At 35.4% G+C, this 25,586-nt stretch overlaps 1 protein-coding gene across 1 annotated transcript in view; it reads right to left on the reverse strand.

Moving 5' to 3' along the window:
• Window positions 1-540: 540 nt before the first annotated feature.
• The window catches only part of LOC137007508 (transient receptor potential cation channel subfamily M member 4-like), a 34,664-nt gene continuing 9,618 nt past the window's right edge, over window positions 541-25,586 (reverse strand). Inside the window, exons 7-23 of the mRNA XM_067369042.1 lie at window positions 24,785-24,852; window positions 24,468-24,701; window positions 24,245-24,347; window positions 22,650-22,771; window positions 18,779-19,015; window positions 13,691-13,792; window positions 13,448-13,576; window positions 12,445-12,574; window positions 12,201-12,346; window positions 11,047-11,160; window positions 9,736-9,954; window positions 4,175-4,290; window positions 3,491-3,623; window positions 2,536-2,710; window positions 2,264-2,429; window positions 1,985-2,166; window positions 541-677 (exon numbers count right to left, since the gene is read on the reverse strand). Of these exons, the coding sequence (XP_067225143.1) occupies window positions 541-677; window positions 1,985-2,166; window positions 2,264-2,429; window positions 2,536-2,710; window positions 3,491-3,623; window positions 4,175-4,290; window positions 9,736-9,954; window positions 11,047-11,160; window positions 12,201-12,346; window positions 12,445-12,574; window positions 13,448-13,576; window positions 13,691-13,792; window positions 18,779-19,015; window positions 22,650-22,771; window positions 24,245-24,347; window positions 24,468-24,701; window positions 24,785-24,852 (2,513 nt within the window). The remainder of the gene's footprint in view (window positions 678-1,984; window positions 2,167-2,263; window positions 2,430-2,535; window positions 2,711-3,490; window positions 3,624-4,174; window positions 4,291-9,735; window positions 9,955-11,046; window positions 11,161-12,200; window positions 12,347-12,444; window positions 12,575-13,447; window positions 13,577-13,690; window positions 13,793-18,778; window positions 19,016-22,649; window positions 22,772-24,244; window positions 24,348-24,467; window positions 24,702-24,784; window positions 24,853-25,586) is intronic.

Genomic DNA, 25,586 nt, shown 5'->3' on the forward strand with positions numbered 1-25,586 from the left:
TACACGTGTGCAACAAATTCCGATCTGTGCCAGATGTGAGTAAAAAATCCGATTTTTTGTGCCAATGTAAACAGTGTCAGTATCTGAATTCACTCACTCGTTTCATTTACTCCTTAAAGTGGACTATATTAGTGGAGTAATGTAGGGAATAGTTGAATAAGGGTATAGGGGGCGATTTCAGACACAGCATAGGTCTCATTTTTTTCAGTTGTCTAGAAGGGATACAGCGCAGCCAAACGCCGCACGCCAGAGTGAAATTTCTGAAGGATCATGTGACACTGAAGACTGGAGTAATGATGATGAAAATTCAGCTTTGCATGACAGAAATAAAATATATTTTAAAATCTATTAAAATTAGAAAAACATTATTTTAAATTGTAATAATACTTAAAAATATAATAAAATAAATTCAGGCTTAATGAGCATAAGAGACTTTTCAAAAACATTACAAATAGTTAGGTTTCCAAACTTTTGACTGGTACGGTAACACTGAACTTTAGTTCAAAAGGAGGAAAATGTTATTTTTCATGCAGGTTTGACTCACTTAGCACTGGTGCGTTTCAGCCTCTCAGAGTCGGTCCCTCTTTGTTTTTTGCTCTCCACAGCCAGGAAGTTCTCCTTCTGCAAGTTCTCCCATTTCACCAGCTTGTTAGCTTCTCTACCCTTTATTTGAATGGCTATTATAAAAGACAAATGCACACAAAATTTACATTGTCATATTTCATCTTCAGCAAATCTTTTTGAACTATAATAATTTTCTAAGAGTGTGATATATAAGAGATATAAAGATATATAAACAAACTATGGCTGCCCTGCCCCCTAATATAACTAATCGTTAGTCAACTAGAAGAGGCATAGTAGACCAAAAATTCGCAGAAGAAGAAAAAAACTTGTGCAGTCCATGAGGGACGGATCGTTAATGGGGGTCCTTGTGGTAAATACAGTGCGTTAGGCAGGAAATCCAAACGTTCGCCTATCATCCATCGACCTTGAATATGGCTTATCATTTGAAGCATGCAAGTAGTTACAACTTCACATGGCTGCTCGCTCTAACGTTAACATAGATAATTGTGCGCTATTATAGGCACACATCCAAGTGATTGTGTGGAGTGTGGAAGCTAAAGTATAGCTTTCTTACTGCAAGACATTGAGGCGCCGACGCGATCACTTGCAAATTTTTTTTTCTGATAACAACAGTAATACATCGTTCGAAACTGTAATTGTACTTTCATTTGTGTGAACTCACAATAACAAGAAAATGTTGTTCCTTTGTAAAATAAAGAGAACAAACAGGATGCGCTTTCTGCCATCTCGGTCTCTGTGAACTACAGCACCTCAAAAAATAAACCAAAAATCAGTGTATATTTGCCTCACAGACATTAGAAATATACCTATAGAAAGCTTGAAATGTCAAGCGACTGTTAACCAATTGAAGTGGAAAAATAAATATTCTCAGATTATGTCCATATTAAACGTGCAAGTCACTACTGCGATGACGACTCCCTCGGCATCGTCAAATTAATCCCTGCAGCCCGAAAACACAGAAAACATTATCAATAAATTATTAAAATGTCTCCTTGCTGTTTTTACATGACACATTTATAATCATTACTTTTGCCGGTGTGCTGCTGCAAGCTTTATGTGTGCGATTGAGAGCGGATTAGGCAATGTAAAGGCTCATCATTATGATTTAAATGGCTTATTAATAATATATATATATATATATATATATATATATATATATATATATATATATATATATATATATATATATATATATATATATATATATATATATATATATGTGCGATTAGTTGACTAATCACTTAAATTAATGACTACTTGTCGACTAGAAAAATCTTAGTAGAGGGCAGCCCTAAAATTAACCACAGGACATTTTGGAGTCCAGAACAAAAGAACCAAGCTACAGTAGTGAGCACACCCTAATATACCAATTTTTTCAAAAATGTGTACTATGATTTACCAAAATGATGGATTTTGGTGGATGGCTCTTTGCAGAAGTTTCTTTTGATAAAGTTGTTGATATGGGATAGGATGATGAAGGGTGGAGCGAGATTTGGACGAGAATGATACTCCACTATCAGATTATACCGCTGAAACTTCCAGTATGTGTCACTGCACTCCTGAACCTTAGAGAAGGTATAGCTGCACAAACAGACACAAGGAGAAGAGAAATACATGGATGGATGGATCATTTGATGGCTACATACACCAGATGAATGGATAAACAGAAAAAGAATACCTGAATGTGGCAATGAGCAAGTTGACAAGTAGGATGTTGGTGACCAGTAGGAAGATGACCAGCAAAATGACCACAAGCCAGTTGTGGCTGGTGTCTCTACATGGCTCTTTCCCTTCATTAATCAATGTCAGATTATCGGTGCAGTCCCGATCCCAATAGTTGTCAGCTTAACACACACACACACACAAATATACAATATAGTCAGTAGATGCTTAAAAAAAAAAAAAAAACTTGCAAAATATTAGTGAAGTGTAAATCAAAAGCAAGCATACTGTCAATTTCTTCCACAGGAATGTGTCCAAATATATGTAAATATGGTCTGTACAATACTCGTCGAAATGCTCTCTCAGGGCTTGGATCGTATGTATATAGCAGCGCTTGATTGGCCACTCCGTACGCAATCAGAAACACCGCCAGAAAGAATAAGAAGAAGAACGCATCCTTTATCTGTGGTTCAAAAACATTAATGGAAAATAGAAAGAGGAGTGATTTAGTAGATATAATGGTCTCCAGTATTTCTCAAGTACTGAAATGTTTTATTTTATTTATTTACTATGGTCAACACACAATGGGATTTTAGTATCTAGAGAAGTCCTTTATTTATTGAACAGAATTAATGATCAATGAACCCATTCTCAGGTTCAAACCAAATCAAGCTCTTTTGATAGCATGATGTCAATTACTACAGAAGATAATTTAAATTTGTCCCTCAATTCCTAATATCAAACAAAAATCATGTTAACACTTTATATATTAAAGGAATAGTTCACCCAAAAATTAAAATTCTGTCATCATTTACTCACACTCAAGTTGTTCCAAACCTGTATGAGTTTCTTTGTTCTGCTTTGTTTGTGTGTCGCGAGATCTGTTTGGATCCATTTAAAATCTCTCTTATTTCCATAGTATTCCCCTCACCCCCCATACTGTGGAAGTCAATGAGGTCCATTAACTGTTTGGTTAACCATATTCTTCAAAATACCTTCTTTTGTGTTCAGCAGAAGAAAGAAATTCACAAAGGTTTGGAACAACTTGAGAGTGAGTAAATAATGACATTTTCATTTTTGGGTGAACTGTCTTTGTAATCTACAGTATATAATATAAAATATTATAAAAGTCTAAATCATCTTTCTACTTCTCAAGGCAGAACTAGTGTTCAATTTGAGGGATTGAATTAAAATCTTAATTTGCACTGAACCTAGAACTATGACGTTTTCCTGTTTATCTCACCATTTTGCCAAGTATGATGATTTGGGGACCCAGCTGTCTGTGAATGGCGAAAATGTGAATGAGTCGGAGTGTGAAGACCATGTAGTCCATACACAGTATACCACGTCCCATGTTGTATGACCAACTGAACATCCTGACAGAAACACAAAGGCACATATATATATAAATAAATAAATAAATAAATAAATAAATAAATAAATATATATATATATATATATATATATATATATATATATATATCTATATATATATATATATATATATATATATATAAATAAATAAATAAATAAATAAATAAATAAATAAATAAATAAATAAATCATTACACAAAAATGTAGTAGAATGCTGACAGGTATGATGAATATTATGTAAATGATAACAGCTAAGTTGTGACACCTCAGCTTGTTACAAACCTGCAATACTTTTGAAATATTGAAATTGTGAAATATTATTACAACTGAAAATAACCTTACTATTTGAATATATTTTAAAATGTAATCTATTCCTGTGATCAAAGCTGAATTTTCAGCATTATTACTCTCTTCAGAGTCAAATGATCATTCAGAAACTATTCCAATATGCTGATTTGCTGCTCAAGAAACATTTCTTATTATTAGCAATGTTAAAAACAGTTTTTCTGCTTAGTACTTTGTGGAAACTTGCAGGACCATCAAGGGCCATTACCTGCAGCACAAACCAGCAATGAAGAGGGAGATGGCAAGAACATCAAACTTATTCCACTTATCCTGAAAATACACCATCAACCGCTGAGCAAATGTTTTACTTTCCATAGTGATTGCCTGGGAATGAAAGACAGCAAAAAGTGGAATAAATGGATAGATTAAACATTATGCCAAGCATGAAAAACTTTTTTTTATATCTCTGTATCACTTGCAGTGTTGGGGAAAGCTACTTTTAAAAGTAATGCATTACAATATTGTGTTACTCCTTTAAAATTAACTAATTGATTTAGTTACTTTTTATGGAAAGTAAAGTAATACGTTTTGCATTACATTTTCTCACCTGGGCTGGGCTCGCTTGATTGTTTTTTAATTTTGGCAAATACAAATGCCCTTTCACACCAGTAATAAAATGAAATATAGCTGCAAGAAGCGATACAGGGTCAAGCCCCTGAAGGGGCTGTGGCGCAATGTGGAGCAGCAAGAGCAAAAACCGCAGAAAGTCAACAAACATGAAAAACAGCGGTTTAAAATTACGGGTGAGAATTCATAGGACCATGTGACGTCACTTTGCTTTATCTCTGCCATTTTTGTGCCTGGTCACAGCTGGTCAATCTGTTTCAGTCTATGGTCACAGCAGCTACAACTACCAGAGGAAGATCAACGAAACACTCCCAGAAGGTTCAAAGTTTACAATATACCTGGGATATGTTGTGCTGTTAGCTGTAATAACATTGTCAGAGAAACCCTGAACTACAATTTTATTCAATTCCAAAGGAGTTAGATCGGCAAAATAAATGGTTGGCTTCAACTAAGGGACCACTGGCAGCCAAACAGCAATGCACAACATTAATAACTACTGGAACTGTCCTTTACATAACATTATAATGAGAACACTATTGTAATAAAACGTTGTGAATTCAATACGTTTAGTTGTTGTTTCAGTGCGTTGTTGTGGTCTACAGAAGTTAAACATTCTGACAAGCACATAACTTAGTTCTCTTTTTGTCATACATTCTGACTACGTAACTTAATTCAAGTTTATCCGTGCGTGATTTTGTGCAAATGTGAGCTAAAATTTACTGACTTTACTCACCCAGAGTCTAACAACTTCCTCGAAATTTTCTGTTAATTTTTGTAATTTTTTGAGTTTCGTTTCCCCTCATTGTAATACTTATAGTGTTCCCGGTCAAAAATGACCAGCCTACAAAAAATTGGTTATAAATCTCACATTATGCTACATTATAACTAAATATTGGATTCAATCTTTTTGTTAACTTGTTTTCCTTCAATTGGGACAGGTTTTATATTTATCTTTGGAATTAATTGATCGCAGGCCTTATTTATCTGAACTCATGTACCTTAGTTTTTGAGTAAAAAACACATTGTGTTTTATGTAGATAATTGTCAGTTTTACGGTCTCACTTTATATTAAGTGGCCTTAACTACTAGGTACTAACATTTAAATGAATCATTTGATACAATGCACTTATTGTGTACATGCATGTTTTTACATTGTACTTAAAACACCTGCATGTAATTACATCTGTAATTAATTACAATTACATTTATAATTACACTGTTGACCCATCCCTTACACCTTACCCTTAAACCTACCCATACCACCCAAGCTTTCCCTAACCTTACCCTTATCCCACCTCAATAGCAGCAAACGTGTTTTTCAATTCAATATGAACCCAATAAGTACATTGTACTTATTTTTTGATGCAAGTACATAGTAGTTAAGGCCACTTAATATAAAGTGTGACCAATTTAAAAAAAAAAAAAAAAAAAAAAATGCATTGTATCATCACACTAGTGTGCTTTAATGTTTAAACAGGAAATGTGTTTGGAAATGTATTTATTTTGGTTTTATTTATTACAAAAGGCATAAACAGGGATGCAAACAAGGTGAGAACATTGCATGGGGTGGGGGCATGCTCCGCATAGATTTTTTTAAAAGATATTTGCTTTGCATGCTCATTTGAAGATTTTTTAGTTAATTTTTTATTACCTTATAGGTCCAAAACTGTAATTTTTCATGGAAAAAAAAAGACATTGTTGCAACATTTTACCAAAATTAAGACAATACATTTGGTCAAAATCTCATGTTAAAGGGTCATGAAACCACAGAACACATTTTTTGAGCTTTGAAAAGATATGTATAGGCTGCACATAATTGAAAACACTAAAGGTAATCAATTTTATTTATAATTTTAAATTAGTTATTTTTGCATTTTTCAGAGAGATTTCTGTCTTCCAGTTTGAAAAGCACAGTCGGAGCAACATCACAAAATGTGACATCATCGTGTACTATCGGCAAGATGCGGAGTGCTGACTGGCTCCAAGTATGGGCTGGTCGAACATGCTGACGTCAACAGTTTCTACATTTATTCATGACTTAAAGCTCATTCAATCCAATCACTGCGCTGCAGTATGCATAAGATTATAATTGCGACATTATGCATGAGGAAGTATCACTTCTCTCGCCTCTGGTCGGTGATCGTTTCCTAGTGCTACAACCCAAACATGCATTTTCTTGTGACTAGAGCAGAAGTTTGGGTGCATGTGTATTGCTTTGCTGTAATCTACCAGCACAAATGGGAAACATGTTCGCATGAGATCGCATTACAGCAGAGAATTCAAATATCACAAAAGTGCGGCTCATTCACCTCTGCGTTCGGACACGCGTATGTTTCCCCAAGCACATAAGTGTTGTTTGCATTTTGTCCGCGATGCAATCTGAAATGGAGTTTGAATACGAACACATGAAAAATACGAACACATGAAAAATACGATTGTTATGATATGCATGTGGAGTGCGCATATGACCGGTTTCAGCACGAAGCACCGTTTGTGTTTAATAACACCAGTCACGTGGCTCATAGCTCATACAGAATAAAGTATCCGTGTTTAAAGTTTTTATAGACATATATCACACATTCTCCTGCACCAAACATTAACCAGCACAGTGTATGCACACATATTTCATCAAGTCTTCTTCAAATGAATTATATGTGCAAACTGGACACTGATACAGTGGTGTATCTGAACGCGATGACAAGATTATTCTGAAGAACAAAAGACTTAAGAGAATGGACAAAAATTAAACTATGTACTTATTCTTTCTTTTAAACTAAATGTCATTTATCATGAGACTGCTCGTAAATGTAATGAAAGTATCATTAGTTCTTTCGCATTTCTCCCTTGTGCTTGGGAGTTTGTCATTTTCTCCATGCTCATATATTAATATTCATCATTCTGTATAATGAGTGTGTTGTAGGTCTGTGCTTCACTGGTTGTTCTCTCCCATCTACACTCCCACTTTTCCAGAGCATTACACGCCCATTTTTACAAAGTTTTTACAGCTCAGAGGTATGAACGACCAGGCTCAAACAGGGGGGTTTCATGACCCTTTAAAAGATGAAATGCTTTGGAGGCTATTTAAAGGTGCCCTAGAACCCTTTGTCACAAGATGTAATATAATCTAAGGTGTCCCCTGAATGTGTCTGAAGTTTCAGCTCAAGACGTTTCAGCTTCAGACGTGTACGAGAGGGCTAAGGACAATTGAGAGACAATCGAGAGACAAAGGAAAAACGCTTATGCTTGTCTTTTATGGATAAACAAGCCAACACGCCTCCTTGGGTGAAACAGCCAACGGTAAGTGTGCAATTTTGGCGGGCAAACATTTTCTTTGTCTTGTCTTTGGCTCGATTTGCATAATTTATGAAGTGTTAGATCAGAGTTCATGTTTCTTCGAAGTAACATTTAAAATAGAACAATGCATTTTACAGTAATATGACATACATCGTCAAATAAGGCATAAAGAGCTTTGCGAAGAAATCAAACTTGTCAGGTGGCAAAAATCATAAAAGGGGAGATAGAGTTTATACTCAAATTTTATCATTTAGAATGAAACTAACACAACTACAGTCATAGCTAAGCTTATACACTAGAGATACATACATGTAACTTGAAATACAACGATGGGTACACTTTGAAAGTTGTGTTTATGAATTATACAGACTGCAAGTGTTTAATAATGAAAATAACGACGGCTCTCGTCTCCGTGAATACAGTAATAAACAATGGTAACTTTAACCACATTTAACAGTACATTAGCAACATGCTAACGAAACATTTAGAAAGACAATTTACAAATATCACTAAAAATATCATGTTATCATGGATCATGTCAGTTTTTAATCACTCCATCTGCCATTTTTCGCTATTGTATTTGCTTGCTTACCTGCATAAAGTCTGATGATTTGGCTGTGCAGCTCCAGACGTTAAAACTGGCTGCCCTGGTCTAATGCCTTAAACATGGGCTGGCATATGCAAATATTGGGGGCGTACATATTAATGATCCTGACTGTTGCATCACAGTCGGTGTTATGTTGGGATTCGCCTGTTCTTCAGAGGTCTTTTACACAAATCAAATTTATATAAGAAGGAGGAAACAATGGTGATTGAGACTCACTGTATGTCATTTCCATGTACAGAACTCTAATTATTTAACTATACATCAACATGAACACTCCAAAACACTAATTGTTTCTCTGATTTTAGACTCTCCCATTCATTTTCAATGGGCGGTCATTTTTGATCAATATAAGCTCAGATCAACGAGGCCTACGATAAATCAAGATTTAAAGAAAACAAAAAGACAAGATTGTGCCATTTTGTAATAAATAAAAACAAAATAAAAGCATTTCAAAACAAATCTCTGTTTAAACATTAAAGCACACTAGTTTTTTTTTCATATTTTATGCAAAATTGACAAAATTATCCACAAATTATTTTTTTTTACTCAAAAACTGATGTACATGGCCTCAGATAAATAAGGTCTACAATTGATCCATTCCAAAAATAAATACAAAACCTGTCCTAATTGAAAGAAAACAAGCTGACAAAAATATTGAATCTGTTATTTGGTGATAAGGTAGCACAATAACAGATGTTTTTGTTTTTTTTTTTCTCCTCATATGGTCTCATTTATATAACATCATTGCTGTTTGAGCTGTGCATGCTGAAGCCGAAGAGAATGAACCCGTAAACTAAAGCGCTTTGGTTAATTAACTCAATGGAACACATCCTATATAAGACAATTCAGATATTTATTCAAGATAAACATAATATTACAACTTATATTTGCACAAAATCATGCACAGGTGAACTTGAACTAAGTAATGTAGTCAGAATGTAGCTACTGTTGTGGATGCATTCTTCCTGCAACAATGCGTTTTATTCGTTTTGTGGAATACTGCATGTGCAAATGAGACGAGTAAATTCATGCTCACATTTAGTCTAGGACTATGTACTACAGAACTGTAGAACTATAATATCATGTTTGCAAAGTGCACACAACACAAGGGAGGTGTCAGTCAATAAATGTAGAAAAAAGTATTTGAAAAAAAAAATGTTGTAAATTTAAAAGTAACGCATTACTTTACTAGATACTTTAAAAAAGTAATCCGATTACGTAACTCGCATTAGCATAATGCGTTACCCTCAACACTGATCACTTTTAAGCTCATGAAGTAAAGAACCAGTGTTGCCACTCACCTCTTGAATCTCCTCACACATCATAGTGAAAACCCAGAAATACAGCACATACTCAGAAGGGGCAGGGCCATCAGGAGGAGGTGGTTTGAAGTCAACCAATAGCACGTAGGCATACAGAATCAGGAAGAGGAAGTACATCAGAACGTTGCCAATAAATGTAGTGACAGGAGCGTACCAGAACTGCCTCCAGCGGGACAACAGAAAGGGCTGCTTAGGTTTGCCGTATGCAGGAGTACCTGTTACAGGAAGAAAGAAACCGGGAAAGACAATAAGGGCAACAAATTTCAGTCAACCTCATCAAATCAAAAGACCAAAAAAGATAATTAATGAACACATTTCTGTGTAAATTGTTCATAAACCCATGGGTTTCCAAATGCACAGTCAAACCTTTTGTTGGTCGTCTGATATTATTTGAGACATCTTGCTCGGCTTCACTGCTGAATGTTATAAGAAGATCACAGATAAAGGCATGTTTGTCTACAGATATCTTATATTTATGCATGAAGTATTAAATGAAACCTAATTTACTGCTGTTTGATGTCATTGAAGGAGAAGACAGTCTCTCCATAGTGGCAGTCTGTTGCTGAGGGTGGAGGTGCCATCAGTGATTTCTCCCTTTCTGTGATTTCCTCGTTCCTGCAAGAAAGAAAGAACTTGGACATTCCTACCATGCAGTACATTTGGAATGTTAAACACAGCTTGTAAAAATGGAAACTGTTAATAATTTAACATCATTTTACTAATTTTCACATCACTGGGTGATGCACTGCTAATTTATTTTTTAGGTGTTACTTCATTTTTTTTCTCCTTTCTCTTTTCTCCAGTCAAAATGGATCAAACAAAACATTTTCTTGGGAGTGTTGTATAGCATCGGTCAGAAGTTTGGAAACATTACAATTTTTCAATGATTTTGAAAGAAGATACTGCTAATATTTAGCAGAATGGATTTGAATTCTCTGATGACTTGTGGCATTAGTTACTAGTTTGTCTCTTACTCCATCCTGTCAAATAAAATGACCAAAATTGGTATTAACTATAATACCTGCAAAGCATTTATTACTCTTTTTTAATGTTAATTTCAACATTTTGTAATATATTAAAATCAAAACTTTTGCCTGTTAACATTATTTAAAAGACTTAACATGAACTAACAATGAACAGTTTTATTTTTTTATTAAGTAACATTAACAAAGATTAATAAATACTATTACAAATGTAATGATCACTGTTAAATGTTAGTTCATGAATTAACTAATGTTCACTAATGGGACCTTAGTGTAAAGTATTACCAGAAATTTGCTGAAGTACTGACCTGAATTTGATGAGGTTGGTGTAGCAGAGAGGAGGAATGATCAAAGTCAGCGCCAGTTTCCAGAGCTCAGTTCCTCTTTCCATGTCACCCCACCAGATCTGAGACAGCAGCGACTGAAAAAGAGAGACAATAACCTTGTTATTTTTATTATGCTATTAAAGGTGCCCTAGAATTAAAAATTGAATTTACCTTGGCATAGTTAAATAACAAGAGTTCAGTACATGGAAATGACATACAGTGAGTCTCAAACAGCATTGTTTCCTCCTTCTTATATAAATCTCATTTGTTTAAAAGACCTCCGAAGAACAGACAAATCTCAACATAACACCGACTGTTACGCAACAGTCGGGATCATTAATATGTACGCCCGCAATATTTGCATATGCCAGCTCATGTTCAAGGCATTAGACAAGGGCAGGCAGTATTAACGTCTGGATGTGCACAGCTGAATCATCAGACTAGGTCAGCAAGCAAGAACAATAGCGAAAAATGGCAGATGGAGCAATAATAACTGACGTGATCCATGATAACATGATATTTTTAGTGATATTTGTAAATTGTCTTTCTAAATGTTTCGTTAGCATGTTGCTAATGTAATGTTAAATGTGGTTAAAGTTACCATCGTTTATTACTGTATTCACGGAGACAAGACTGTCGTTATTTTCATTTTTAAACACTTGCAGTCTGTATAATTCATAAACAACTTCATTCTTTATAAATCTCTCCAACAGTGTAGCATTAGCTGTTAGCCACGGAGCACTATCAAACTCATTCAGAATCAAATGTAAACATCCAAATAAATACCATACTTACGCGATTAGACATGCTGCATGACGAACACTTTGTAAAGATCCATTTTGAGGGTTATATTAGCTGTGTGAACTTTGTTTATGCACTGTTTAAGGCAAGCGTGAGCTCCGTGGGCAAAGAGCACGAGATTTAAAGGGGCCGCGCAGCCTGAAGCGGCACATATTTAATGATGCCCCAAAATAGGCAGTTAAAAAACTGAAAAAAAATAAATAAATCTATGCGGTATTTTGAGCTGAAACTTCACAGACACATTCAGGGGACACCTTACATACACAGACTTATATTACATCTTTTTAAAAGAAGTTCTACAGCACCTTTAATGGCTGTTTGCATGTTAACAGACCTGTACTCCATCGTGGCTGAAGAAAACACGGGCGTCAGCGGCCATGGCCATCTTCAGACAGGTGGCATCACCCCACATATTAGACTTGCGAATCAGTAGCTTATAGGAATCACTTGCTTTGGTTTGGTAGCACATGCTAAACACATCTGTCAAAAAAATACGAGGAGGAAAACGGAGGATTAAAACCTTCTTTTATCACTGGGTTTATAAGATGCCAAAAACCAAATACTTTCAAGCATCACACCGTGAGCCATATTCTCCAACTTCATGGCCATCTCCTTCATGGAAATCTTGGCCTCCGACTCAATCCCCTGTTTAGAGAGCTCCCTCAACAGTTTACATCCTCCCAGAGCTGTCAGAACCGACTCGCCGCACTGAGAGAGAAGAGCAGTACAGATGAGAGTGATGCTACGCCCAGCATTTCTTTTTATACATTTCACTTTTTATAAATAGCTGACAAATAAGGCTTCTATACTATTTTGCATGAATAAGCAAAAAGTCTAAATTGGTCTTTTTAAATGCTAAAAGTGAATTCACAACACTATAAATATACAAATAAATTGTATTGAGCTTTTCTTAAAACATAATTTCAAAGCATTACAGAAAATCATGATGTTGATGTTTGTAATATCTTAACATCTTCATGCCTTATCGTCAAATTTAGCAGTTTAGAGCTGGGTGATAATATAGTTAATATAACAATGATATAGCAATACAAATTTTGGGACAATACCAGCAATCAAACAACTGCTATCTGCTATTTGCTGTTTTTTCACACAGGGCCATGTGAGTTTGGATATTGTTTTCCCTTCATAATAAAAACTTAATTTAAAACTGCATATTGTGTTTACTTGTGTTATCTTTGATTCATATTTAAATTTGTTTGATGATCTGAAACTTTAAAGTGTGACAAACATGCAAAAAAATAATATCAGGAAGAGGGAAAGCACCTTTTCACACCACTGTATATATATTATTGTATATTAATGTATATAGCTTATATACAGTATAAAGTATAAATATTTTGAGGTTTGATTTTACTTTTAATATTCACCCAAATGTATTAATTGTCACTTTAAGTGAGTGTTGAAAGTGAGCACATGTAATATAAATAAAATTATAAGTATGAACAATTAAATGCCTAATATGACTAATAAAGGCAAAACATAAAATCTCTGAAATAGTTCCGTAAATGATACATTGTGTATCCCTACAACTATGACAATAACTCATCAGAAACATGTTACCATTTCCCAGCAGAAGATGGCCATCTCACTGTGGTTCTGCAGCACTGCCCAGATGAAGAGACATAACCACGGGTGCTCACACAAGGACTTCCGATAGCTACATTCCCCCTGCAAAACCTGGCATGCTTTCTGTAGGGTGGCATTTAAAGACATTTTATATTTGGGAACTGAGCAGACATGGAAGAATGGGAAAAATTAATAGACAGAATTAAATTCTAAGCTACTAGTTACTAAGTCTGGTACCTTAAAAGCTTTTCTTTTGGTTGAATTTGTATTCACATCGAGTTTAGACATGTAGAAAGGCTGGCATACCTCCCCTAACAGATTCTCCAGCAGTTGGGACACCTTGGGATGAGAAATCGGTGAAATTTACAACAGTGCATATTTATAGTTTTCAGTCACATGATTGTCAGGCAAAACATCTATAGAACTGCAGCACAGGCCGCTCGATTTTGCATCTGTTTCAATCCACAAGTATTCATCTTATTGATGATGCACACTATATAGCAGATAAGCCCAGAATATGAACAATACATTTCATGTTATGCACTTTCTTTATAATAGTTTTCAATGGGAAAATGCTTAATGTGGAACTTTGCATGTTCATAATATGGGTGCATCTGTTTGCCTGTAAAGAATATTTTTATTAATAAGGTGTAAACCAAATATGGCCCTCCAGTATCATTGTCTTAAAAGGATAGTTCGTTGTTCCAAACCTGTAGGAGTTTCTTTCTTCTGTTGAACACAAAAGAAGATACTTCAAAGAATGTCGGCAACCAAACAGTCGATGGGCCCCATTGACTTCAATAATATTTTTTTTCCATACTATGGGAGTCAATAGGGTCCATTAACTGTTTGGTTACCCATGTGTTCAGCAGAAGAAAAACTTGTAAAGGTTTGGAACAACTTGAGGGTGGGTAAATGATGACAGTTTTGACAGACATTTTTGGGTGAAATATCCCATTAATGCATAAAGCCACATTTTCATTATAGTTTTCAATGGGAAAATGTTTAACATGTTAGTTAGCACGTTGCGTTCATATTTTGGGCTCATCTGCTTGCCTTTATATAGTACGTTTCATCAATGAGGTATACTATGGAAGTAAATTAATGCCAAATGTTTTTGAAATAAAAAGCTTGTTGAATTGCTCTAAATGAAAAAAAATATGCATTACATTAGCTGTACTTGCATTTAGATGCACTGTATTTTTAAGGCTTGCATTTTTATGGGATGAAATTCAACATGGTCGTATATTTAAGCTGTGAATATTTCAATTAAAAATATTTCACACACATTTTCATTATTAAAAATTCAATCATTCATATTCACATTTCAAATTTCACTTCCAAGATATTTATTCTGTTTAAAAATACAACCTATAAGATTCAACTAGCAATTTTCAGTCCATTTTATTTCGCTTTACAAATTCGCTTCCACAAATTCAGTGGTTCAAATTCGGCAGAAAATTCAACATTTCACATCCGGGAACTGCAGGAAGAGCAGTAGAGTGCCGATGCATCATCTCTATCTGCTGTTAGTCTGCTTCACCAGCAGGTGCCGCTAGCGGCTGTTTAGGAAGACCAAAGCAACGCTAGTAAATCATCATTCATTCATAAAAACGGATTTACAGAATTAGAGCAAGCATAAGTGAATATGTGATGATTATCAGGGCCAGTATAAATGCAGAAACGCTGATAAAGACACAAAAGCTGCATTTATGTTTAATTCAGTGTATTTACGCTTACTTTCCCAGTGTAGCTACAGCTTTCTCTCCAGTGAACAAGATAACGTTATTGCCCGATGCTGGTGTACAGATCAAACGTTAAATCTGAGATAAACATATATTTCTCTCTGTTGTTTAGTTTCCTTAACTTTATATCGCAGCGCGGTGTTGTAATACTAGGGCTTCCCTCATCCGTCATAGGATTCCCCTGCCATCAGGACAAAAACTCTTAACACAGCTTAATGGACTCGTACAGTGATATAAAAGACCAAACTCGCACCTCATTTGTGATGTAGGTTAGACTATATAGGCTCCAAGAAAGCAGATACTGGCATAAAGTTGATTTGACGCTGAACGTTTGATTATGATACTCGCAAATTTAGGGACCGTCTCTAAAGTTACGACATTTGGTATTCACGTTTCTACCTTCTACCAAACTCTTGTAGACACACATGCACATATACATATTCAAACACACCTCACTCAAAGTACATGCATATATATATATATATATACTATTTATTTATTTATTTATTTATTTTACACGTTCATCTCACTATTTTTTTTACTTTGTTCATTTTTTATTTTACCTGATCATAGATTATCCTGCTTATACAAATTTTAAATAAAATTTAGAAATAAAATTAACTAAGTAGAACAAATTGTGCGATGAATGTGTAAAAAAAAGAAAAAGTATATGTGCATGTACTTTGAGTTGAGTGTGTTTGAATATGTGTGTGTGTGTGTGTGTGTGTGTGTGTGAGAGTGTGTGTGAGAGAGAGAGAGAGAGAGAGAGAGAGAGAGAGAGAGAGAGAGAGAGAGAGAGAGAGAGAGAGAGAGAGAGAGAGAGAGAGAGAGAAGGGTGCATCACTCTTTGACCTGGCACCTATAGATGAACACTTCACAGGTAGTTTTGGTGACAATCATTCTCATCATATGCTATTGAGCTTTAAGTTATGGCATTTTTTTGTATAATCCAATACAGTAGTGAAATACATAGCAATCTTTACATATTACTTGACAGTTTATTTGGAAACACTTTACAGTAAGGTTCATAATGTATTAACTAATGTGAACTATCCATGAGCAACACATTTGTTGTTGTATTTGTTAATCTTTGTTAACATTAATAAAAATACAGCAGTTCATTGTTCATGTTACTTCACTGTGCATTAACTAAAGTTGACAAATACAACTCTTGATTTTAGTAATGTATTATTAAATGCTGGAATTAACATTAACAAAGATTAGTAAGTGCTGTAGAAGTGCAGTTCATTGTTCATTCATATCAACTATTTAATATAAAGTGTTACCTTTTATTATAATAAACATCAAAAATCTAAAAGGTTTGCATTATACCTGACAGCTAGATGAACAATTTACAGTTGGTTTTGTGACTAAGTCATTCTCTTTAAATGCAATTGAAGGTAGAAACGTGAATACAGAATGTCGTAACTTTAAAGACGGTCCCTAAATTTGCGAGTATCATAATCAAACGTTCAGCGTCAAATCAACTTTATGCCAGTATCTGCTTTCTTGGAGCCTATATAGTCTAACCTACATCACAAATGAGGTGCGAGTTTGGTCTTTTATATCACTGTACGAGTCCATTAAGCTGTGTTAAGAGTTTTTGTCCTGATGGCAGGGCAATCATATGACGGATGAGGGAAGCCCTAGTATTACAACACAGCGCCGCGATATAAAGTTAAGGGAACTAAACAACAGAGAGAAATATATGTCTACCTCAGATTTAACGTTTGCTCTGTACACCAGCATCGGGCAATAACGTTATCTTGTTCACTGGAGAGAAAGCTGTAGCTACACTGGGAAAGTAAGCGTAAATACACTGAATTAAACATAAATGCAGCTTTTGTGTCTTTATCAGCGTTTCTGCATTTATACTGGCCCTGATAATCATCACATATTCACTTATGCTTGCTCTAATTCTGTAAATCCGTTTTTATGAATGAATGGTGATTTACTAGCGTTGCTTTGGTCTTCCTAAACAGCCGCTAGCGGCACCTGCTGGTGAAGCAGACTAACAGCAGATAGAGATGATGCATCGGCACTCTACTGCTCTTCCTGCAGTTCCCGGATGTGAAATGTTGAATTTTCTGCCGAATTTGAACCACTGAATTTGTGGAAGCTAATTTGTAAAGCGAAATAAAATGGACTGAAAATTGCTAGTCGAATTTTATAGGTTGTATTTTTAAACAGAATGAATATTTTGGAAGTGAAATTTGAAAGGTGAATATGAATTACTGAATTTTTAATAATGAAAATGTGTGTGAAATATTTTTAATTGAAATATTCACAGCTTAAATATACGATTGTGTTGAATTTCATCCCATAAAAATGCAAGCCTTAAAAATACAGTGCATCTAAATGCAAGCACAGCTAATGTAATGCATATTTTTTTCAAATAGTGCAATTCAACAAGCTTTTTATTTAAAAAACATTTGACATTATCTTACTTCCATAGTATACGCTAGGAATGTAACAATTTTTTTTTTTTTTTTTTTTACAAAAAGATTTAAATGAGAAAGTGTCTTTTGTATTTTTCAGACAAAATGCTGCATATTTCTTTGCGAAACTGAAATATCTTCATAACAAAACTAAACTGAAATTTTAAAACAAATCCTAAAATCAAATAAATAATACAAATAAAAGAAATCTCTTCATGAGTACATGAACAAGATTATTTGCTCTATTACAGGCAGAACTCTCTGTAGCCATTTAAAATGAGAGGCAACCACTGCATTTTAATCACCATCCCAACAGAGATGCAGCTGCATACATGCAGCATGTGCAGTTTTTCATTTAAATTAGATTGTATAATTTTTAACATTTGAAGCAAAAACAGAATGTTCAGACTTTAGGTTTGTGAAATTATGCTACATAAAACTTAACGACAGCAGACAGACTGCATGAGAAAGCAAATTCACTTGCTGCGTCCCATTTCGGAGGCTGCATCCTCCGGAGGTCGCATTTGAAGGTTGCATGTGTCATCAAGGGTGTCTTATTTAAGAAAAATAACCATAATAAAATTGACTGTTATTCCTCATGAGGTGTAAAACAATGTAATTTCTTTCTTACTTTTGCAATCTAACGGTTACTTTTCTTAAATAAAACACCCTTGATGAAGTATACAACCTTCAAATGTGACGCAGCTACTTACTGTCTTGACAGCGGGTGGTGCTTATGGAACAGCGGCAATAAAGCGCTTCCATGGTTACCGCTGTAAACAAAGCAGCACTGTGCGCTAAAACTACTTTAAAACGCATTGTACAGAATTAAAATGAAAAGAAAATACCATCTAAATTTTTCTGAACACAGTTCCCCTCAGCTAGACATTCATATAAACCCCTGCCCCCAAATGTATCACGATTCATTTAGCATCTCAACCGACTTGAATTGTCCCGTTTCAATCAATGTTCACTCGGTTCCGGATGTATTGTTACATCCCTAGTATATACTGAATTTGGTCTTTTAATACAGCTGTTTTAGTACAAAAGTACAATACCGGTAAGAATAACTGCAAGGGAAATCCTTGTTATGCCCTATATATTAATCTGCAAATATTTGTCTGATAATTTCCAGATCTCACCTCATAAAGGCTAATGCGGCAGTTCTTATCATTGCTGGACTCATCCTTGCGCTCATTCAGGATCTGCTGCAGCAGTTTTCCGGCCTGGCAGTTGTCAGAGATGGAGTTGTAAAGATCCTCCAGTTGGCCGTAAGTCAGGTAGCTCAAAATGTTCAGACCGTGGTCAATGAAGAGACGCACAAACTGTGGTTTATTGTTCATCAGCGCATCATTCATGAAATCTTTCAGGTCGTCATACTGCATGTGCCAAGATAGAAATACCAGGTTATCACCACATACCAGAAAAACATTTATTTGATCAAAAATACAGCAAAAATTTTGGAATATTGTTACTACTTAAAATAACTGTTTTCTATTTGAATATATTTTAAAATGTAATTTATTCCTGAACTTTCAGCATCATTACTCCAGTCTTCAGTGTCACGTGATCCTTCAGAAATCATTCTAATATGCAGCTTTTGTGGTCAAGAAACACTTCATAATATCATTTATGAGAGTTGAAAACAGCTGTGCTAAATGTCTTTACTGTAACTTTTGATCAATTTAATGCATCTTTGTTTTAATTTCTTTCTTTAAAAAAATAAAACTAACTGACCCCAAACTTTTGAATTTGAACAGTAGTGTGTATAAAAATTTGTTCACACTTTAGTTTAGGTCCAATTCTCACTATTATACTGATATACTATTAACTATTAACTCTATGACTTTTGCTTCAAACTCCTAATTACTGCTTATACGCCGCGTTCCAAATTATTATGCAAGTGACATATCAGTAAGATTTCAGATTTTAGTTTTTCTAAGAAAATGTTTGTTTGTTTATCCATGTCTTTTTAGATAACTGATATCAATCTCAGACAAAATAATTTGCCAGGTCTATGGAAACCCTACTTAGAGGTTGTCCCACATTATTAAGCAAGTCACAGTTCTCATGCAATATGGTGCAACATCGTGCAAAAGGCATGAAAACAACTAATACTGTATGAAAACTAATCATAAGATTTGTGAGTCCTCCTTTTTATACCATAGCTGAAAATGGCCAGTTATGAACTCCACATATCTTGCAGAATACATTTCGACACCCTCAGAGACCCTAAAGGGACCTTCCATCTCACTTCCCAATATTCCAGCCCAAATCATCACCCGCCAGCTCCTTGCTGACGTCTTGTTGTAACGTGGTGGCCATTCACCAATCATCCAGAAATCCATCCATTCAGACCATCCATTGTAGTACGACATTAGTCAGTGAATAAAACTATTTAAAAATGAGTCTTCATGCATTTTAAACCCACTGTAAATGTTCTCTTTGTGAGCTTTGGTTTGGAGTGGCTTTAATCTTTACGCACAACTGCCAGCCTGCATGGAGAGCTTCTTGAGACTACAGAGACACCAGCAGCTTCAAATACCTGTTTGCTGCTCAACACTGGCTTTTTTATAGCTGCACTTTTAATACAATAATTTTTTTGGACAGGAACTTTCATTAATAAGCCTTTATCGGACCGAGTTCTGCTGTGCTCTAAATCACTCACAAATCTTATGATAATTCGATAATCTCTATTCAGTTTTCACAAAATATTAATTGTTTTCATGCCTTTTGCACAACATTGCACCATTTCATGCTTTTCATCTTCAGAAAGATCTTTCTTCATACCCATATTGCATGAGAACTGTGACTTGCTTAATAATGTGGAACAAGCTCTAAGTAGGATTTCCATAGACCTGGCAAAAAAAAAAAATTTCTGAGATTGATACCAGTTATCTAAAAAATCTGAATGTATATTGTACTGAAATCTTACTGATATGTCACTTGCATAATAATTTGGAACGCAGTGTATATAGTTAGAAGGTAGTTATTAGGGATGCACGATATTTATCGGACAGATAAATTATCGGCCGATATGGGTGAAAATGACGTCATTTTTATTTCTCCGATAAATAAATGTAATCCGATAACTAGATCCGACAAAGTACTTGCTGGCAAATCAATCAATTAGTCTGATTTATCCGAGATTCATCCGCTTTCTGACTGCGAGTGACTGCAGCTTTAAAACGGTTTCGCGCTCACTGCGTCATCACCTTTGAACATGTCTTTGGCGGTCTGGACGTTACTCGGTGGCAGCGGAGGACAATGCCATTGCTATTTGCAGTTCAACAAGTATTCCGAGGAGGAAAAAAATGCATCAAGTTTTAACACAACAAATCTTATATCTCACATGAAAGGTCATCACCGCGGAGAAGCTGTATTAAAAGAATATGAAACAGCCGCGGCAGCAGCTACCAGCGCTAAGCCTAAAACACAGCGTTGATGTCCCCATTCAGCAGGCATTTAAAAATTGTAAAAAGATGTCCAGCGATAGCAAAAAGGCTAAAGCCATAAACAACAAAGTAATGAAATTTAGTTATAAAATAGGGTTTTCGCAGGTTAGTAGAAAAACAAAAACATGATATACCTTCCTCATCCCTCATATTTATTTTTTGTTAAACTATGTAATTTCAGAGAAATCTCAACGTGTCTATGCCCTATGCTCTTTTGTTGAAGATGCACTTTTGTTTTTCTTTTTTTTTTTAGAGGTTTGTAATGTATTTTATTTATGTATTTGAAATACGTGACTTAAAGTCTATACACCTTCCTCATGCACTAAAGGTTGAATATGCATTTCTTTGTCATGCATGAAATTCTTGAAGATAAATTTGTTGTTAATGAGTTGTTAAGTGCACATAAACCATAGTTTTGTCATAGTTCTGTTAAACCCTTTCTGTTACTAAGTATTGTGGTGCCTTTCACAAAAGAGTCAGGACTGATGTTTGCATCAGAACATCAGTTTCATCAGTGCATCTTAGATTTTCCTATTCTCCTGGGAGCACAAACTGCAGATTATATGAAAATTATAATAGTTATGGTTATCGGTATCTGTATCGGAATCGGCCATGAGAAGGACTTAATTATCGGCTATCGTTATCGGTTAAAATTTTTCATATCGTGCATCCCTAGTAGTTATTAAGTTTAGGTATTGGGTATGATTAAGACATGTAGAATATGATCATGCAGAATAAGGCATTAATAAGTGCTTTAGAAGGACTAATAAAAAGCCAATATCCTAGTAATTATGCATTCTAATAAGAAACTTGTTAGTGGTGAGAATTGGACCCTAAACTGAAGTGTTACCAAAAATCGTATCCCTCCTTTAGATATTTTAAATTTCATCACTTACATGTATTCATTTGTCAGACACTTTTATCCAAAGCAACCCAAGACATACATTTAATTAGTTCAAGTATTATGAAAGATTATGTGTATTTTCATCATCTTTAGTTAGATGCATCTACATTGAGACTGTGCCTCAGATGCAATCAACTAACTCTGTCTGTGTCTGTAAAGGTGTGAACAAAATGGCCCATACAGACGTATGTCCCACAGAAACTGATGGGTGTGAATGACACAGAAACAGCATTGCTCAGATTAGATTGCAGGGTAGATTGATCTGCTGTGGGAGGTCTTAACAGTTATCTAATTTTGTAGCCCTTTTGTCTTCATGTATACAATTCTGACCCACAGACAGAACTTTGGGTTAAGATATTTTGAAGGCCGACACACTGACATCGCTGCTGAAGAACTGTGCTACACTACTACCTTCAATAAATTCTTCTCCCCACAAGAACTCTGGTCAAGCTTACTTATTTTATGTATTAGAGAAATCTAATACATTGCTGAGCCACCCTAAAAGGCTCAGCCAAATACAGAAAAATCTAACAATTCCCTGGGAATCAAACCCATGACCTTGGCTTTTTTAGTGCCATGCTGTACTGTTTAAAGTACAGGAACACTTGACAACCCTGGTTTAAAAGATAATTCATATTTCCCACAATCCTCTACCTTCCAGTCGATGTTTCCATTGAAGAGTTCACTCTTGGCAATGTCCACTCTGTTCCATGTTACAGCAAGCCTCAACTCATCAGCATGGGGATTAGTAATGCCCGAAACCTGTTTTTTACTCGCTAACACACACACACAGCAAAAATGATATACAGAAAAAAAGTTCACATCCATAAAACTGAAAAGTCTCATCACTTTTGACATGACAAGAGTCCAATTGAACTGCGAGTGTATCCATTCAAACTTCATTAACCAACAGCAGCATGTAAACACGTGCTAGCCGGAGTCTTTAACCTCTGCACTCGCTTGTGACGTCCTTTGCGACGTCTTGCGCATGACACTGCATTTGAATTTGGAAAAGAAACACAAAACTGACAGGAGGTGCTCAGGTGAAAAACAGTGATTGGACCTAACACCTGGACAACTAGTTGTCCAGTCCGGTTCCGTTCGCACGGTGCGAAAATTCTGAGAATGCGGTTGTGAGTCCTGAAAATTTACAGTTGTGAGTTTGTTTATAGAATGCGCTTGTCACTCCCATAAATAACTGTACTGTGTGTGAACGTAACCATATTAAGGACTCAAATACACGACTGACAACCGTATTCTGCTGCTGTGTGAACGTGGCCATACAGTATTAGTTTTTAACAGTTAGTGCAAATATTTTTCCCTTCCTTTATTTTATCTTAAATAACATCAAAATCTTGCACTGAACAACACTGTACTGAACAAATGCAATATATTAGTGAATATATTAGTTCACTATTCTATTTCCTTCTTTCTACATTTGCCCAAGATGCCGTTTGAGCATCGGTAACATTTATTGGTAGCATAAGGAGCATTTCAGTGGTTTAAAATCGAGGCTCACGACTTGCGTGAACGCTTTTACTGTAATTTAGAAAAGCGTGTTCATAATACAAGCGGTGCGGTCCCGACGTGCATGCGGTGTGGTGCGCTCGTTTTTCCAGGCTATGCCACGGAAACTTTTCAGAATGCCGCAACCAACCGATCAGCCGAACAGCTGATCATAGCTGTACTGGGCAGGTTTTTATTTCTCGTCTCCATAAATATATCTCGTAGTAAAGCTAATGCAAGGACTAAAAAAAAAAAAATAAAAATAAAAAATAACATTATCTTTTGCTGAAACTTCCTCGTCATCGCGGTGAGCGCAGTTCATGGTTGCATAGCAATGACAGATGCCACGGGAGCGAAAGTGTTCTGAAAGAAGGAGATAGCGGCGCGGCCGCGCTTTCCACGCATTTTTAGATGCACTATGTGAACAGCCCCTTAGAATGGTGACTTTTTCATTAAACTCGAAAAAATACTGCAATGTCCATTTTTTGCAATGTCCAATGTTCCTCATCCACTTTCCTTTTCGGTTTGGAAAGGAACATATTTCATTCACACTTTGCAACCAAACAACAAATAAACTATGAAAGTCCTGAACCAGTTCTCTTCTCTTATCAACTAGATAATAATAATAATAATTTAGCAGGCTGGATTATGTTTTATTTTTGAGATCAGTTGCGGGCCGGGTGGAGGGGGGGCCATAAATGGCTTGTGGGCCAGCAGTTTGAGACCACTGGTTTAAAGTTTACCTTGAACAAGCACTTTAAGCATCACAGTATCAAAATCATCTGATCCTTCCTGTTCCGTGTCATAAATGGAGATGAGGTCTTTGTTTTGGTAGACACTTAAAACCTTTCAGGTACCAGCCAAAAAACAACAACAACAATTTTTTTTTTTTAAAAATCAGCATTCAAAAAAAAAAAATCTGTTTTAGTACTTTGATGTTATATGATTAAAGAGTGTGACATTTACCTCATCAACAAGTTTGTCCATCTCTTGCTCTGAAGGAAAATATTTCATTATTTTCTCTGCCAATCGTTCTCTAAGTTCCATGTTGTGAGTCCCTTCCTCCTTCTCTGCTCCTCCAGTTGAGGCCATCGGTGCAGATTGTACGTTCTCCACGATGTCGCACACAAGATTGGCAAGCCCCCCCGAACCAGCCAGGACCAACCAGGGCATTGAATTCTTCAGAGAGATATCTAATGCCTGAAATGAAGAAGCATCGTAAGAGAGAACAAAGAGATGGGACCGAGGACATTTGGCATGTAATTAAACCGGAATCTGCTCACCTCCAGCATTGACGCTTCTCCAGATATCAGCATATTCAGAACAGGAATGTCAAAGCTTGCACTGTCTGCACATGAGATGATGTATTTCAGCAAGTGCATACAAGTATAAAGTCCTCGTTGCTTTTATTACACAGATATTAATGTAACATTCATTGATTATCATTAATATTTCAGTTCTCTGAATCACTGAACTCTTACTAATGTCATACTGTGTCAAAATTAATTATCACATGACCTTCTATGGACACTTTCTAAATGATCCTATTAGCCTGTAATACTTAAAGGGTTTGTTCACCCAAAAATAACCTTTGTTCATCTTCAGAACACAAATTAAGATATTTTTAAATTAAATCCGAGGAAGTTTTTTTTATCCCCCATAGAAAGCAACAAAATAACCACATTCAAAGTCAAAGTAGTAAAAACATTGTTAAAATAGTCAATTATGAAGTGACGAGAATACTTTTTGTGCGCAAAAACAAAATGAAAATAACGACTTTATTCAACAACTTTGTGTTGTAATCATGTAAAAAACAGAAGTATAACAGTAAATAAATATCGGATATCAGGCACAAACACAAAAATTATCGGTATCAGTATCGGTTCTAAAAAAAAGAAATCAATATCGGTCGATTACTAGTTAATATCTCATTAAATTTAATTTTTAATGTTGACATGTATTAAATGAGTTGTCACACACTTGTAGTTTTGTACATTCGTATCTATATTATAGGTGTTTAAAGATTAAATACCATAAAGCCATTCTAGTTAAAGAAACAATATTCTTACTTTTTTTACCATGTAG

The sequence above is a fragment of the Chanodichthys erythropterus genome, chromosome 19 (genome assembly GCF_024489055.1).
Source record: "Chanodichthys erythropterus isolate Z2021 chromosome 19, ASM2448905v1, whole genome shotgun sequence".
NCBI lineage: Eukaryota > Metazoa > Chordata > Actinopteri > Cypriniformes > Xenocyprididae > Chanodichthys > Chanodichthys erythropterus.